The 14,770-nt window shown below is 50.7% G+C and overlaps 2 protein-coding genes across 6 annotated transcripts in view; one reads left to right on the top strand and one right to left on the bottom strand.

The window, feature by feature from the left end:
* The window catches only part of msh2 (mutS homolog 2 (E. coli)), a 27,489-nt gene extending 18,163 nt beyond the window's left edge, over positions 1-9,326 (top strand). The window contains exons 6-20 of one of the 4 annotated variants that reach the window (XM_049759318.2): positions 881-1,114; positions 1,176-1,307; positions 1,406-1,542; positions 1,642-1,882; positions 2,063-2,220; positions 2,302-2,503; positions 2,580-2,774; positions 2,847-3,046; positions 3,136-3,385; positions 3,504-3,718; positions 4,312-4,350; positions 4,707-5,050; positions 5,139-5,233; positions 5,461-5,537; positions 6,092-6,845. In XM_049759318.2, coding sequence (XP_049615275.1) covers positions 881-1,114; positions 1,176-1,307; positions 1,406-1,542; positions 1,642-1,882; positions 2,063-2,220; positions 2,302-2,503; positions 2,580-2,774; positions 2,847-3,046; positions 3,136-3,385; positions 3,504-3,718; positions 4,312-4,350; positions 4,707-5,050; positions 5,139-5,233; positions 5,461-5,537; positions 6,092-6,682 — 3,110 coding nt within the window. In that variant the 3' untranslated portion in view covers positions 6,683-6,845. Of the gene's footprint in view, positions 1-880; positions 1,115-1,175; positions 1,308-1,405; positions 1,543-1,641; positions 1,883-2,062; positions 2,504-2,579; positions 2,775-2,846; positions 3,047-3,135; positions 3,386-3,503; positions 3,719-4,311; positions 4,351-4,706; positions 5,051-5,138; positions 5,234-5,460; positions 5,538-6,091; positions 6,846-7,282; positions 7,343-9,236 lie in introns of those variants that run through there. The other 3 variants (XM_068649470.1, XM_049759320.2, XM_049759317.2) reach the window with 3 other exon arrangements.
* On the bottom strand, positions 7,890-14,770 carry LOC125991435 (carbohydrate sulfotransferase 15). 2 transcript variants are annotated; one of them, XM_049759349.2, is made up of 8 exons: positions 14,565-14,770; positions 12,086-12,608; positions 11,260-11,599; positions 10,846-10,989; positions 10,269-10,428; positions 10,026-10,182; positions 9,243-9,390; positions 7,890-9,128 (listed from the first exon to the last, which is right to left on the bottom strand). In XM_049759349.2, exons 2-8 carry the CDS (start codon positions 12,524-12,526, stop codon positions 8,935-8,937), a joined length of 1,584 nt encoding a protein of 527 aa, XP_049615306.1. In that variant the 5' UTR covers positions 12,527-12,608; positions 14,565-14,770; the 3' UTR covers positions 7,890-8,934. The 2 variants fall into 2 exon arrangements, with proteins under 2 accessions (XP_049615306.1, XP_068505572.1); XM_068649471.1 differs by lacking the exon at positions 14,565-14,770 and having other exon boundaries at positions 12,086-13,134.

Genomic DNA, 14,770 nt, shown 5'->3' with positions numbered 1-14,770 from the left:
CGAGCGAGATGTCCTTTTTCTCGTTGCGTTTGCACGTTTTTGGCCTACCAACATCAAATGGAACACGCTTGCTAATCGGCGCGCGAGCGTGTGACGACACCAAGCGGTCTAATCTTCTGCTGGAGATTGCTCCCAGCGTCCCCGCCCCTTCCTTAACGACACATCTGCACCGACTCGTCCGCCGCTGTAATCTGACTGCGGTGGTGGCATGCGACGTTTCGCACCACTTTCTTAAAGGAGACATAATGAACGGTCTTAATAATGTTTCCAAAATAGGCCAAGGATGAAAAAAAAAAAGCTGTGAAATTATACAATGTGAAGACGTGACCTCCTGTCATTGACATAAGTGGAAAGAAAAAGTCAAACACCAAGCGAATAAGTTGTTACATGTCCTGTTTATCATTTTAAGCATAAAGCTGCGACATTAAAAAAAAAAGAAATTCAAAAAAGCAAAGTGTGAGCTAATGAGCCAAACAAGTGCTGCAGCTTGACATTTGGATGAATTGCACCCTCATCTGCTCTTTTATGGCTTTCTTCCGTCATTCTTTCTTCTAATAGCAATCATAGTCATGGCGGCGCGGCCTGGTAATCATGTGGCTAATAAGGAGCCGAGGCTGGAGCGTGGAGATATTAACGTGCGAGATGATGAGAGTGGCAAATGGCAGTCATCACACGCGCCGCTTTAATTTGCCCTCAAGACTTGCTTTGGCTGCATTTGTTTGTTTGTTTTTCTCAGTGGCGACTTCAGATGAACTGGAACCACTTTGCCTCCGCTTAAATTCAATTTTAATATATTTTGGAGTGAGAGCACTGAGCAGAAAGGAAGCCTAACCTCTCACGTTTGTCTTTTTCCTCGTCTCGTGGGCGCTGCCGACGTCAGACAGCAACTTCCTGCTGGGCAACGCGCAGGGCCACCGCGGCTACCCCATCGTGTACTGCTCGGACGGCTTCTGCGAGCTGACGGGCTTCACCCGCACCGAGGTGATGCAGAAGAACTGCAGCTGCCGCTTCCTGTACGGCGCCGACACCAGCGAGCGCGTGGCGCAGCAGATGGAGAAGGCCCTGGAGGGACGCCACGAGTACCAGGCCCAGGTGCACTTCTACAGGAAGGACGGTACGTAGGAACGGTCTCATCATCGCAGTACCAGGCAACTCAAAAAGATTTTTTGTGTCAGGCGTGGCCTTCTGGTGCCTGCTGGACATCGTGCCCATCAAGAACGAGAAGGGCGAGATGGTTCTCTTCCTCTTCTCCTTCAAGGACATCACCGACAGCCACGGGAAATGTCAGCAGAACAGCACCAAGGAAGGTAGACGAGATGCTCCACTTCTTAGCTCAGCAATGAATTGAAGTCGTGCAGCATCAAATATTAGCATTTTGATGTTTTTTTTTTTTTTTGTGCGTTAGTTTTGGAGGAGGACCAGCGTCAGCGGCGAAAGGGCAGCTCGCGCCTGAGCGAGGCCCGCAAGCGAGGGCGCACCGTCTTGTACCAGCTGACAAGTCGCTTTTCCCGCCGCGCCAAAGGCGACATCAACCTGGGCGGGGTCAGTACGCCACAATACAGAAACTGTTCAAATTTGTTTGGTCTAAGTTTGACCGGCGAGTATTTTACCTCATGGCGGCGTTGCGTCCACGTTTGCCAGAACATGATGGATCGTCCGTCGGTGCCGGAGTACAAGGTGGCTGCGGTGCAGCGCTCTCGCTTTCTGCTGCTGCACTACAGCGTGTCCAAGGCGCTGTGGGACTGGCTGATCCTACTGGCCACCTTCTACGTGGCCGTCACCGTGCCCTACAACGTCAGCTTCATGCCCTACCACGACAACGTCACGGCCGCTCGCTCCACCATCGTCAGCGACATTGCCGTCGAGATGCTCTTCATCACAGGTTGCCGTTATTCTCATCTAGATCCAACATTTTTATAGGTTTTTTTAAATGAAAATAATTTGGAATATTCTTTATAAATATGATGTATTCACTTTTGAATTTATTTAGTCATTCAACAAAATAGCTTTGACTCCAGATTGGCGTTCATAAATCACGTGTGATCATTTTTTGGCGTTGCAGACATAATCCTGAACTTCCGCACGACCTTTGTGAGCCAGTCGGGTCAGGTGGTGTACCAGTCGCGTTCCATCTGCATCCACTACGCCACCACTTGGTTCTTTGTGGACCTGGTGGCCGCTCTGCCCTTTGACCTCCTCTACGCTTTCAACATCACAGTGGTGAGGAAGCCGAAGCGAAGACCTGGAATGCACTCTCGCGCGAGTGGGCAAGGCGAGCCAAAGCTCTTCTTTGTATGGCAGACGTCGCTGGTGCACCTGCTGAAGACGGTGCGGCTGCTGCGGCTGCTGCGGCTACTGCAGAAGCTGGACCGCTACTCGCAGTACAGCGCCATGGTGCTGACGCTGCTCATGTCCGTGTTCGCCCTGCTCGCCCACTGGATGGCCTGCGTCTGGTACATGATCGGACAGAAAGAGCTGGAGACCAGCCACACCTGGGAAATAGGTCAGAGCAGTCGTTGCGACCGGAAAGAAATGAATGAGACGAAAACGCCCGTGAAACGAAAGGCGGTGTGGCGCAGGATGGCTGCACGAGCTGGGCAAACGTCTCGAGACACCGTACGCCAACAGCACGTCGGGCGGTCCGTCGGTGCGCAGCGCCTACATCGCCGCCCTCTACTTCACCCTCAGCAGCTTGACCAGCGTAGGCTTCGGCAACGTCTGCGCCAACACCGACGCCGAGAAGATCTTCTCCATCTGCACCATGCTGGTGGGCGGTACGTACGCGGGCGCGATCCCCGGCCGGCCGCCGGAAGCATCCGAAGACTGACGGCAAATTCACCCTGTAGCGCTGATGCACGCCCTGGTGTTCGGCAACGTGACGGCCATCATCCAACGCATGTACTCGCGCCGCTCGCTCTACCACACCCGCATGAAGGACCTGAAGGACTTCATCCGCGTGCACGGCCTGCCCCAGCAGCTCAAGCAGAGGATGCTGGAGTACTTCCAGACCACCTGGTCGGTCAACAACGGCATCGACGCGAACGAGGTACCCGCTCGTGACTTTTTTTGCTTTTGAAATGATTTTGCCAGTAAAATGTAGGGGGAACTACTATTATTAAAACTATTCCGCACCAGCTGCTGCACGACTTCCCCGACGAGCTGCGCGCCGACATCGCCACGCACCTGAACAAGGACATCCTGCAGCTAGCCGTCTTCAAGGGCGCCAGCCGAGGCTGCCTGCGCTCGCTCTCGCTGCACATCAAGACGTCCTTCTGTGTGCCCGGCGAGTACCTCATCCGCCAGGGCGACGCGCTGCACGCCAACTACTTTGTCTGCTCCGGATCGCTGGAGGTCCTCAAGGACGGCGTGGTGCTGGCCATACTCGGTTCGTACACGCCGCCGCTAACACGCAAGCTAAGGACTCGACTAAGTATAGCCTCATTAGAATTAAAAAAAGAGGAAGCCTTTTATCTTGGCCCTGTGTTGTATTTTTGTCGCTGTAGGAAAAGGCGACCTGATTGGCTGCGACCTGCCCGACAGCGAGCAGGTGGTCAAAACCAACGCAGACGTGAAGGCGCTGACCTATTGCGACCTTCAGTACATCAGCGTGCGCGGGCTGAGGGAGGTGCTTCACCTTTATCCCGAGTACGCCGGCGTCTTCGCCTCCGACATTCATAATAACATCACCTACAACCTGCGAGAGGGAAGCCAGGATCAGGTAAAGTCCAGCTTTTTTTTTTTTAAATGACAATAATTTGTTTATGTAACATAGCACAGCATCTTCATATGTCGATGCTTCTTTCATATCCAACTTGTCTCACGCCACCTGTTCAGAGTTCGAGGGCAAACAAAATGATGTCCAACAGTGACGCAGCGGGACACGTTTCAAGGGCAGGAGACGCACCGGGAAGCCGTCCAATTCCTCAAGCCATGAGTTTGAAAAGATGATAAAACGTTGCCGAGGAAACAGGCCGTAGCAAAATCAACCGCAGTCCAATCTGGCAGATGGACGGCTATTTTTAGGATTTTTTTTTTTTTTCCCAGAGTCAGGGAAAACCCTTCAATCCTGCCTTTAAGCTCGTGTTTCGTAATAAAATGCCGGAAGGGAGATGAGGACGGTGGCAGTCCCAATGGCGTGGTGTTTAATGACCACGACTCTCTGCAGGAGACGGGAATTGTTGAGGAAAAGTTGCAATTTGATGGTTCAACACCAAATGCTCGCCATCCACCCCACCGACTTTGTTTGTTGTTGACCAAAATCCAAATGCACATAAATTGTGAGCTTCACCTGCCTATTTCTTCTGTCTGCAGGGACTTGGCAGGTTTTCAAGGTCGCCCAGGATCCCGCATGTGAGTTCATTGCCAAGCCTTTTCTCTCCCTGTTAGGAAGCGTGTGTGTGTGTGTCTGTTTTTCTGGGACACAGACTTCCCCTTCAGGTGGGAACTCATTTGGAGTGGGGGAAGAAGGTGGTGGTGGGGTCCCTGTAGCTTACAGCCAGTTAACTGCTTCAAGAGTTCCTTTTAAAATGAACTCTATGCTTGCCACCAATTTTTATATTGAATCGCACACGTGGAAATGTTTAATAATTAATTTCCAAGATCACTAACCTGGAGCATAGCTGTGCCAGAATCACAACAGAGCCTATTCTGTTTTTTTTTTTCCCACAAATGTGTGGAAAGCCCGCCATTTCTTTTGTGTCCATCAGGAAACGCGACTGAGTCCCTTGGCGGAAACAAGCAAGCTGGAAGATTCGTCCCCGTCAGCGCGGTCGCGCCGTAACCTGCTGCTGCCCAACCTGAGCAGCCCCGTGCGCCGCACCTCGCTGGGAAACCTGCTGGGCGACGAGCTGCGCCAGTTCAACGCGCTGCGCCGCTGCCGCTCGCCCAACCTCGCCCGTAGCTTCCTGAGCCACGCCGCCGCCTCGCCTCAGACGCCGCCGGCCAAACCGGAGCGCGCCGCCTCGGGCCGTGAGTCCGGCGAGGAGCTTAAGCCTTCCGAGCTCCTCATCCCCACCGTCACCTGCTTTGGACCCTCCGAACTCAGCCCAAGGTATACTCAGGCCCTTACCACCTCCAAAAATCTGTTGGCCAGACGTCCTTTCATTGAACGCACTCGCGCTCTGTTTACTTGGCTCAAGGGTCGTGGATGGCATCGAGGACAACAGCCACGTGTTCCATTTCAACGTGGAGCACGGCGGGCCACAGGCCAGAAGAGGAAGCGGCGGAACACAAGGTATTGAATGACGACCACCCGCTCGCCTGCCATCTGCGTCCGATCAGGGGAGACGACCAAGTCCACATTGGGCCAACACTGACATTCATGCACCATCTTCAATTTCACCATTTCAAAAAGGCAATTTTGCAAGAGTGCAGATGTAAAATGAATGATAAAGTGAAGTTAGAATTTTTCAAGAATGAAGTTGAAATATGGAAAAAGAAACCCTGCTGATTTTTCCGTAGAGTCCACACGGGTGAACGTGCGTCTCTTGCTGGAAACTGAGGAAGTTCAGCAGAGCATCAGTCTACTCCACCAAAAGGTAAGAAGCCACTTTGCGGGGGGGATGGAAAAATGTAAATGTCAATAATGCATTCTTGCCCACCCAAAAAAAATGAAGGTTGTAATGCGTTTTTATTGAGAAAAATAGAAACTAAGATTTGAAAAATTGCAAAAATCTGCTGGGGAATCATAAAATAACAAACTAAAAAAGGGGCAAATAAATGCAATCAAATGTTTTGTGTACCAAAACCGTGCTCGTAAATGGGGCCACTCGTACAGTATGGTAAGACGCCGCCGTATTATTAGTGGATCCTCGTTTGTCACAGGCAAAACCGTGTTGTGCCCCCCCAAAATGGATGATAAATAGGGCGCAGGCAGCTCCAGATGGGCTCAGGTAGGAGCGCTGCGAAGCGACCATTCATTAATCAGCAGGACCCTCTGGAGAGCTGACTCAACATTGTAGAGACCCCCCCCCCCTCCCCACCCAGCCCAAAAACCTGATGACGAACCAGCCCTGTGTATTTTTCCATTTGGCGGCGTCCCTGTGGATTTGAAACGGCTATAAAGCGGATTTGTCCACTTTTCTCCGCACAGATGGGCTCGTTAAACCAGGAAGTGTCGGAGCTTGGCAACGGCCTGCGCCGTATCACGCACCTCCTCCAGGCCCACGTCAACGCCCATCACAACTTGTATCTCCACCACCAGGTGGCGTCCCCCCAGCCAGGCCTCCCCAGCCACCCGGCCGCCGCCAACTGTCACGCCGCCACCTTGGCGGCGCCGTCATCGTGGACGCCGGGAGGCTTCCCCGGTGGAGGCCTGGCGGGCCCCACCGCCATCAGTCGGTCCCAACCCGCTTTGTACCCGCGGCCCGACGCGGACCCCCCCGCCGACCGCCCGTCGGCCGGTTCTTACCCTCTTCTCGGGCTGTTGCAACCCTCGCACGAGGACGTTGACTGTTTCGCCCAAGACTCGCATCCTCCTTTAATCCCCGCTTGTTCGTCCTCATTAGCACCCCAACTGGGCCCACTCGGTCGCAGTCTAGACCCCCCTAGTCTCAGTCTAGACCACCCCAGCCTGGAATGTCTGCTGAGCGGTCGCAGGGAAAGCGAAAGCACGTCCAGGTCCAGCGTTGGCGTTCAGACTCAGAGTAGCGAGCAGTCGTGGTGTCTGGATCTCACGGACTAAAAAACAAAAACAAAACAGTGTTTCAGAAAACAAAAACAGAGAGGATGTTTTTTTTTCCCCCTGCTGCTCGTTGGAGCCCGCTGCTTACTGCTCTGCAACCGCTAAAGTATATGATCACAGCACTTAGCTTGCTGGATGAAGAATAAACATGGCATTGTCTTTTTTTGCTTTTGGGTTTGTGACAACTTCCATCGGGTCACGTAACTTTTACATTTGCAGTCCGCCGAGGTAAGAACAACTCAACCGGAGGTTGAAGGCAAACATTTCGGCAATTGACAAAAGAAGTCTGCCATTTTGCCTTGAAGCCACCATTAGAGATTCATTTGTGGACATCACCAGAAGTCCAGGGGTTCAAGTGAAATAGTTCTATAGACAAAAGTATCCAGATGACCTTTGAAAAACTCTGGATCCTCACAACATTGCTTCATGCTGTACTTTTTTGGGTGACGCTATCAACAATGTGTTGCAATGGATTATTATTTTTTTTTTTTACCTCTAGCGTATGTTTGTGTACTATTGTGTAAGAAAGTACTTTCCTTGATAAAAACCCAAAACAAACAAACAAACGGCGAAAGGGTTCATAATTAACTTTTACGCCAGATTGGCTAAGAAGGTCGATCGCGTATAAAAGGAGGCCAAGCAGAGACGAGCGGCACCCCAGCCGGCTTCTCACCTGAACAACATGAAAACTATTCTCGTTGCTCTTCTCGTCTTTGCGCTCGTCAACCAAGGTGAGTACGGCGTGCATCGTTCACAGTCACACCGATGGGCTTCGTTGCGCCCATTCAAAACATCTTCCTTTGTCCAGGCGAGGCACTGATGTGTTACTGCGGAGGACGCCGTGTTTGTGCGGGAGGGATAGAGACATGCGGGGCTGGAAGCGACGCATGTGCCGCTGTCATCTTTGAAGTCGGCTCCTGTAAGTCGTTTGCTCCAATCTCCACGCATTTTTTTTTCTGAATTTATTTTCATATGATTTTTTTTTTGTCCACAGCTCCCAGCTACTTTAAAGGCTGCAGCTCGTTGTTCCACTGCCAGCTGTTGAACAAGCCCGGCATTTCCACAGCTGTCTGCTGCACCACCGACTTGTGCAACAGATGAAGTTCAGAATTGGTAAAGGCATTTGCTACTTACCTCACTGGATGAAGAATAAAAACATGCTTTAGCTGTGAGCTTGTCTTTAGTAATTTTTCTTTTTGCGGGTGGGCGTTGAAGTCACAGATAGAGAGCGCACTCTCCATTTCAAAGACTTGAGAATGGGGCGGAAATCAGCATTCAAGTCTTTATGTTTCACTTACAAATATATTTCATTTTTTGTGTGTTTTTATGCATGAACTCTCCAAAATGTTTGCCTTTGACCTCCACAGAGTTGACCCCATCCTATTACCAAGGCAGACTTTTCTGTTTCACAAAGGTCCTTTTTTAACATTTAGCGCCCTCCGGTGGACAAGTCGGCCCACTGCACCCACAATTCATTTGAATGGAGGGCACCAAACCATGGCTTGCCCCCCTTGCTCTCTATTGTCTCTCTCTCTCACTCTCTCTTTTTAAACATAAACTCAAAATTTAATTTATGTAAAGTTAGGGAGTGATTTTGTGCCCCAAATTGAACAGATGTGTAGAAAAAAAGACTACAAATAAGGTTTTCATTTTTTTTTGAAAAAAAGTCTTTATACTGTACATCTTCAGACAATTTTGTCTCTTGCGCACACACACGCACACACATGCACACTTGTGCTATTCACCATCTTTGATTAATTTCTGCAGCTTTCATAAAATAAAATAATTTACATTGAAAAAATAAAATGGGCACTTGAAGAGGAGGATGATGATGACGTGAATGTTTACTGAGCTCAAACGTGTGGTGTGACTGTGAAGTTGGGTGTTTTTTTTTAATTTCTGATATTTCATAGAATTAAAATTCTGATAATTGATTGATTGACCAGTTAAATTTAAACCATGCAATATAATAACTTATATTTCTGTCCCTTAATGTTTACAGTGAATCCCCACGTATTTGTGGTTTCACATTTTGCTGCTTTTGTGCCCAGGGTAAAGCTGTTATCTAATATCAAAGTAGTGCTTTGGTGCCAAGCAACAACGTTGCGTGGGGGGAGGAGCATTTCATGTAGGCTGCGGCCTTGGAAAAAGTGCATTGCTGCCATCTTGTGGCATCATATAGAAACCTTTTGGGGCAGTCGTTAAATGTGGATTTTCGCTATAGAGCGGCGGTTTCCCGTGTAGGTCAGGGGTCAGGTTTGGGAGTCCCAGACGAAGGCGTCGTCGTGCAAGACTTGCGCCAGCTTGCGGTTGAAGGGGGCGTAGAAGTGGCGAAGGACGTGTTGTGTAGCGGGCAGCATGGGGCCCAGGTTCTTGTCAGCCGGCCTCCTGCTGTTGGAGGCGGGGCTTCTGTTCAGCTCAGACTCCATCGACTGGCTCAGCGGCCCTATTGAAGCAAAAATGGTTCATTGTTAACATGACTTTGTTCTCATAAAGTATAAGCTTGCTTTTGTGCATAAGCGGCTCATTAACATGCGGTTAATTGATCCTGCAGGCTCACCAAGGCCGAGGAAGCGGAAGACGGTGTGCATGGTGAACTTCCTGTTGGAGGCGTGGTCCTCCAACCTGAGCACCAGGATCTGCTCACGGCTGAAGACGCTCAGCCAGTCCAGCAGGTAGACCACGTAGAGGCCCACCTGTAATCGCACCTGCACACGGCAAACAAAAAAACTTTTCTTTACAGATTCATTCAACCGTTTTTAATGTTTCATGACAACTATTTAAATTTTTTTTCATGATAGTTTTTGCTTTGTACGCTCTCTATTGGCCAGGTCTGACTACTGCACCCCTTGCAGGTGTCAAAGGTTAAAAGCAAGATGGCCGCCGCAAGTTGAGGTGTGCGGATTGAGTTAAGAAAACAACTCGGTAAGGTTTTTTTAAAACATTGTTTGACATCCTCTCTTATCTTCAAGCTTGAAAGTAAAGATGAGAGAGAGTTTATGTATTTTCAATCATTCCCCCCCCCATCCAGCATCCATAAGCCGTGTAGACCTCCACCCCTGAACTAACCAACAAATGGTGAGTTCAATGCTTCTCCATCTATCTAAGCGCTAGCTGACCAAGTGTCATCGTTTGGCCCGGGAACTTTTCTCGCTGTCTGTGAGGACAGCTGTAATGCATTGTCCGCGCTCCGGCAGGCGTGAGGCCATATTAGCGAATGCGCAATTAGGCCACTGGCGGAGCGTAGTGAGTCCGTAATAAGACAGTCTGCTCTGGGGGCACTGGGACGGGGGGGGGGGGGGTCTGAGTTGAGACTCTGGAATGTGGCTAGCGCAGCACTCACGGGCATGGCGTTGTTGACGCTGGTGTTGTAGACACAGGAACGAAGCGTGTAGTCGGCCAGACAGCCGTCCAACAACTGCAGGGACTCGGACACCTTCTCGTGGAAGTCCTCCGCCGACTTGTTGGCGATGCCGAAGTACAAGTAGTCCGAGTAGAGCCTGAAGAGAAGACGACAAATACGTGAGGGCACCAGCTAGATGATATCTTCAAAATGGATGATTTCATGAGGAGGTTGTTGGCGTACCTTTCCACCGGGTCCCTGAGCATGACGATGAAGCGGGCGTCGGGCTGCAGGGCGTGCACAAAGTCTTGGATGAGGAAGGGCGGCTCCCCCCCGGTGGTGGCGTTGTCGTAGAAGTACACCCAAGCGTTGTTGTCCCACATGGTGGACGCGCTGGCTTCGCCTGCCAAGCGCAGTGGACACATGGCAATTTTGAAAAAAAACTTTTGTAGACATTAAAAAGAATAACAAGGCAGATAAAGTTCGAGTATGCACATAGTACGAATAAAGTTCAGCCCCCCAAAAAAATGATTTATCCCACCGGCGGGCGGGTGGGGTCCAATTATCCAAAGTCAGAGGCCGGCTCATGTGGTTGCACATGAAAGGTTGAAGGCGGCCATGCGGCAAAGTGGCTTTCCAGAAGGGCGTCACTCTGGCCCAAGACTCTCTCTCTCTGGCACGGTGTGTGAATACTGATCAGCAGATTTAGCGCCTTACCCGGGATTATTTATTTAAAGCGAGACACAAAATAGACAAGCCAACTAAGCTGCGCTCAATAGTTGCGACGTGATCTTTTTGAGCTCGGATTATTTGACCTTACCGATGATGACATTGGGCCGACTCGGCGTTTCGCTGTCGTTGGCCGCCGGGCTGCCTTGGATGAGGTGAGCGGCCTGGTCGAACAAGTCCAGGTAGTCCTCCACCGGGTAGCGGTCGTGGAAGCCCTCGCTCAGACGGATGATCCCTAAAAGAGGGGGGGGGAATGCATCCATGATATTTAATTGGAATAAAATTAGACCGGAGTCAAGTCATGTGACTCGAATCTCCCACTTCTGGGCCTAAAGCAGCCGGGAGCGTAGTTTATAAGCGTATATTTATTTGTGTGGCATGCAAGGGAGTGATTGTCATAAAAAAAAAATCTTATCTAACACTACTAATTATCCCTGGTTTTAAATTTAGGCTTCTTTTACGAGTTTCTCACTAAAGCGGCGTTACAAGCATCTGGCGAACTCACCAAACCTCTTGCGGGTCCACCAGTGCGGCTCTTTGAAGGTGGAGAACTTGACGTCGGGGTGCAGCCGCAGGCGATCGTAAAGATCCGTGGTGCCGCACTTTGGCTGTCCGATGATGTAGAAATACGGCAGGCAGCGGATGCGATAAAGTTTCCCGTCGCGGCTCGACAAATGTTTTTGGAAAGTGCTCCTCAAGCGCTGGAAGACGGTGCGGAAGCTTCGTGCGTAGCGCGCGTATAAATTGGAGCGGTACGGGTCCGAGGTGACGTTGCCGGCGTATTCCTCGTACCAGCAAGGGTTGCGCAACCCTGCGAGGAATTGCCGGGGGATGACTGAAAACATCTGAAATGAAAAACAAAAGAATTCAGCACAGCTTATAAAAGTGCAATATCAGCAAACAGATCAAGCCGATCGATATCCGTGCAATCAATATTTCGATTGTGTATTTTCGAGATGTGAATGCAAAACGATTGCTGAGGCAACTCTCCTCATTTCAGATGGTCTCACCGTTAAAAACCCGAGAAAGCTCCTTCAAACGCAATTAACAACCAGACACGTCAGGCGCGGGATATCGATCGTCCCTCCCGTGTGGCGGCCGCGCTCCTTTTCATTAGCGCGTCGGACGTGAAATGAGTTATGTCGCAAACAGCCCGGGCTGAAGTCGTTATCGTTCGAATTAACGGCCAATCTGAGACGCGGGCGCTGGACCTGGAACGACTTTAAGATTTTCGACACTGTAGTCAGTCTCTGAATTGATCAGCATGACAAACAGCAACATTACACTCTGGCCGTCAATCCCAGATGGACTTGACGTTGTTGCTCACGTACGTGTCGCTCACTGCGAAGCAGAGCCTCGAGCTCCGGCGGCCGTCTGCCAGCGTGGAACTCCACTTTGGACTCGATGGACTTGACCACCAGCTGAAGGTGCGCGTAGTCCTTGACCAAAGACAGGTTGAAAGCCGAGAAGGTTCCCGGGGGGTTGACCAAGTGGTGATAAGGCGACGGCGTGAGCAAAAGGTCCTTCCTGTCCCCCGTTAGGACGTACGAGGCCATGATGACAAAAGTGACGGCCACGCCGAGAAGCACTCCGCACAAGCGGACTTTGCGGAAGTAGCCGGGCGAGCCTCGCCTCCTCGGGAGCTCCGGCCTCACCTGCAGGACGGCGAACAGGTTCATGGGAGCCTGGTCCACCTGTAGGAGCAGCGGTCTCTTGCCGTAGTCCTCCCCCCCTGAGTCCAGCAGGGTGTACTTGTAGTCCATGTGGGTCATAGTCCGTGACTGCTGGAGTCCAGAGTTTGGAGGAGGTTGGGTAACTGCCCATGCAGAGGCCACCTCATCCGCTGACGCCACCCTGAGCGGAAGAGATTGAAGCTTTGATTCATCTTTTTCGTACACGTAAGCAACAAAAAACGGGAAGTTGCAGCGTTTCATGAATCACTTGCGTATGACATCACATGATGCTCGTAAGCGTTTAAATATATTTGAAAAATTCTGCCACTTTGGTTCAGTGTTTGGCTCTTTTTGGCCATTTCCAGCACAAAGTCACTATTGAAGTGTTTGAAGGGATTGCTTTCCACCCCCCCCCCCCCCCCCCCCCCCCTGCATGGAATGGCAATATGGAAGCAGCGATAAGAACATGGGGGGGCGGGCTTTGGTCCGACACCCAACCCAACAAAGCCAGTGTGGCTTGGCCGAGAAACGATTTCATCAGAAAATCGTATTTCTCACGCGGCTCAAGAGTCAGGAATTATTTTTTTCCTAGATAATAGAGGTCAACACGGTTTTGAGTCACTTGTGCACACGTGATGGTGTGAGGTTGTGCATCAGGCGATAAACAAGTGCTGTGGAGGTGACTCATCACCCCCCCCCCCCCCCCTCCCTTCCAGCTACCCCCACAGACAGGTGCACCCCCATTCCCCTTATCTGTGGAGCCGATAAGAGGATGCCTCATTCTCGCTCAGGCGGTGTCATTTACCTCGCCATCTTGGCACATCAACACAGGCGGGGGAATAACGAGTAAGAACCCCCCTCCACCCCACCCCACCCACGCCTCTTCCCGGCTTGCCGAAGAAGCTTTTTATCGATGAAAAAAGCCGAGTACAGCTGTGACTAGTCAGATAGGAACTTGTTTTTTGTTTTAAAGACCAAAAAAAAACATCATTCCGAGCCTGAAAATGGAGGCCCACCTGGCACTCGAACTCGAGTTCTGGATCCGTTAACAACACTCAATTTGTGAGTGACGAGTGTAAACGGTGCGTCTTAAGTGTGTCAACAAAAGAAATCAATTTCCACTAAGGCGTTAAATGAAGTGAGAGCAAAGCTGACAGTCGAGCGTGAAATTAATCCGACGCGACGAGAGAAAAACAGTCGGCGAGCGCGTTTCCTCCTCAGCCCCGACAACACCCGACCACGTGCGCGAGATGCTACACGCTGTTACGCGCACGCTAACCCTGCATATGGCGAGTCGTTGGATTGAAATATTGGAGTATTAAAACGACAAATACAGTGATTGTCAAAAGTCTACACACCCCTTGTCCTAGTTTTGCAATTACAAAAAAAATCTGGAGATTGTTGACACATACAATAATACTCGCCAGAAATTCCTGCGGCAATGTTGGCTTCTTAGCATTGAAACAGGGGTGTGTAGACTTTTTCTATCCACTGTTAGATGCGTGTGCTCAAGTGGCTTTTCCGTTCCGCATCAGGCTCCCACTTATCTTTTATTCATCCTTTCATCTCGCTCAAGGCCGACGCTAGAGGGCCAACGGGGATCTTTAGCAGCGTAAACAATCGCCGAAGCTAAAAGGGAAGGAAAAAAAAAATGTTTTTTTTGCAATTTTCCCAGCTGTTCTGCTCCGTGAAGAAATACGCACACACACTTTGTGTTTACAGCCTTGTCATAATTAGGAGTCTGCCGCCGCACAATTTCTTAAAGGGCAAGCGCTGATCACTTGCTGGAAAATCAAGAATCAATTCATGAGGGTGAAAAAAAAACCACACAATGCATGTGCGTGTGTGTGTGGTGCTCTCGGGGAATGCCCCTCCCTTTCCAAAACAGACGGCGACTTATCACTTGTGAATGTATTATTTGACAGGGCTCCAGCTGCACACACACACACACGTCAAAGTTTGGTGTGACGTGAGGCATTGATGGTGCGCGCTGAAAGGAGGTCGTTATGCCAGCGAGGCGCCCGCAAAACTTTTCCACCGGGTCCGCGTTCGAAACGAGCGGAAGCGGCTTCTCGCTGCAAAAAGCGCGCGACTCTCCCACGCGCGTGAGGAGATGACGCTCTGCATGAAAACGTACCATGTGTTGCCGGCAGCCGCTCACGCCGCCGGGATCCAGCAACTTGTCGCCTGGCCGCCGCCGCTTTCCATTCCCACGTGGAATTTGCGATGAAATCCAATGCGACGGGATTGTGCGAAAACATCCGCCGAGTCCGAGCTGATCCGTCTCGCTTCCTTGCTGCCTGCTTGCGATGTGAACACTGACAAGCTTTGCTGTTTCTCTCT

The sequence above is a fragment of the Syngnathus scovelli genome, chromosome 21 (genome assembly GCF_024217435.2).
Source record: "Syngnathus scovelli strain Florida chromosome 21, RoL_Ssco_1.2, whole genome shotgun sequence".
NCBI classification, from domain to species: domain Eukaryota; kingdom Metazoa; phylum Chordata; class Actinopteri; order Syngnathiformes; family Syngnathidae; genus Syngnathus; species Syngnathus scovelli.
The sequence above is the reverse complement of the archived record's forward strand: the minus strand, read 5'-3'. Positions and strand labels throughout refer to the sequence as shown.

What these genes read in the sequence shown, in the direction of transcription:
- LOC125991435 (XM_068649471.1), bottom strand. Translation starts at nt 12,688, where the DNA reads ATGAAACGCTGCAACTTCCCGTTTTTTGTTGCTTACGTGTACGAAAAA. An exon ending in GTGGACCCGCAAGAGGTTTG is followed by an intron (nt 10,990 to 11,259) that starts GTGAGTTCGCCA and finishes CCCCTCTTTTAG; the next exon opens with GGATCATCCGTCTGAGCGAG. An exon ending in TCGGCCCAATGTCATCATCG is followed by an intron (nt 10,429 to 10,845) that starts GTAAGGTCAAAT and finishes TGCGCTTGGCAG; the next exon opens with GCGAAGCCAGCGCGTCCACC.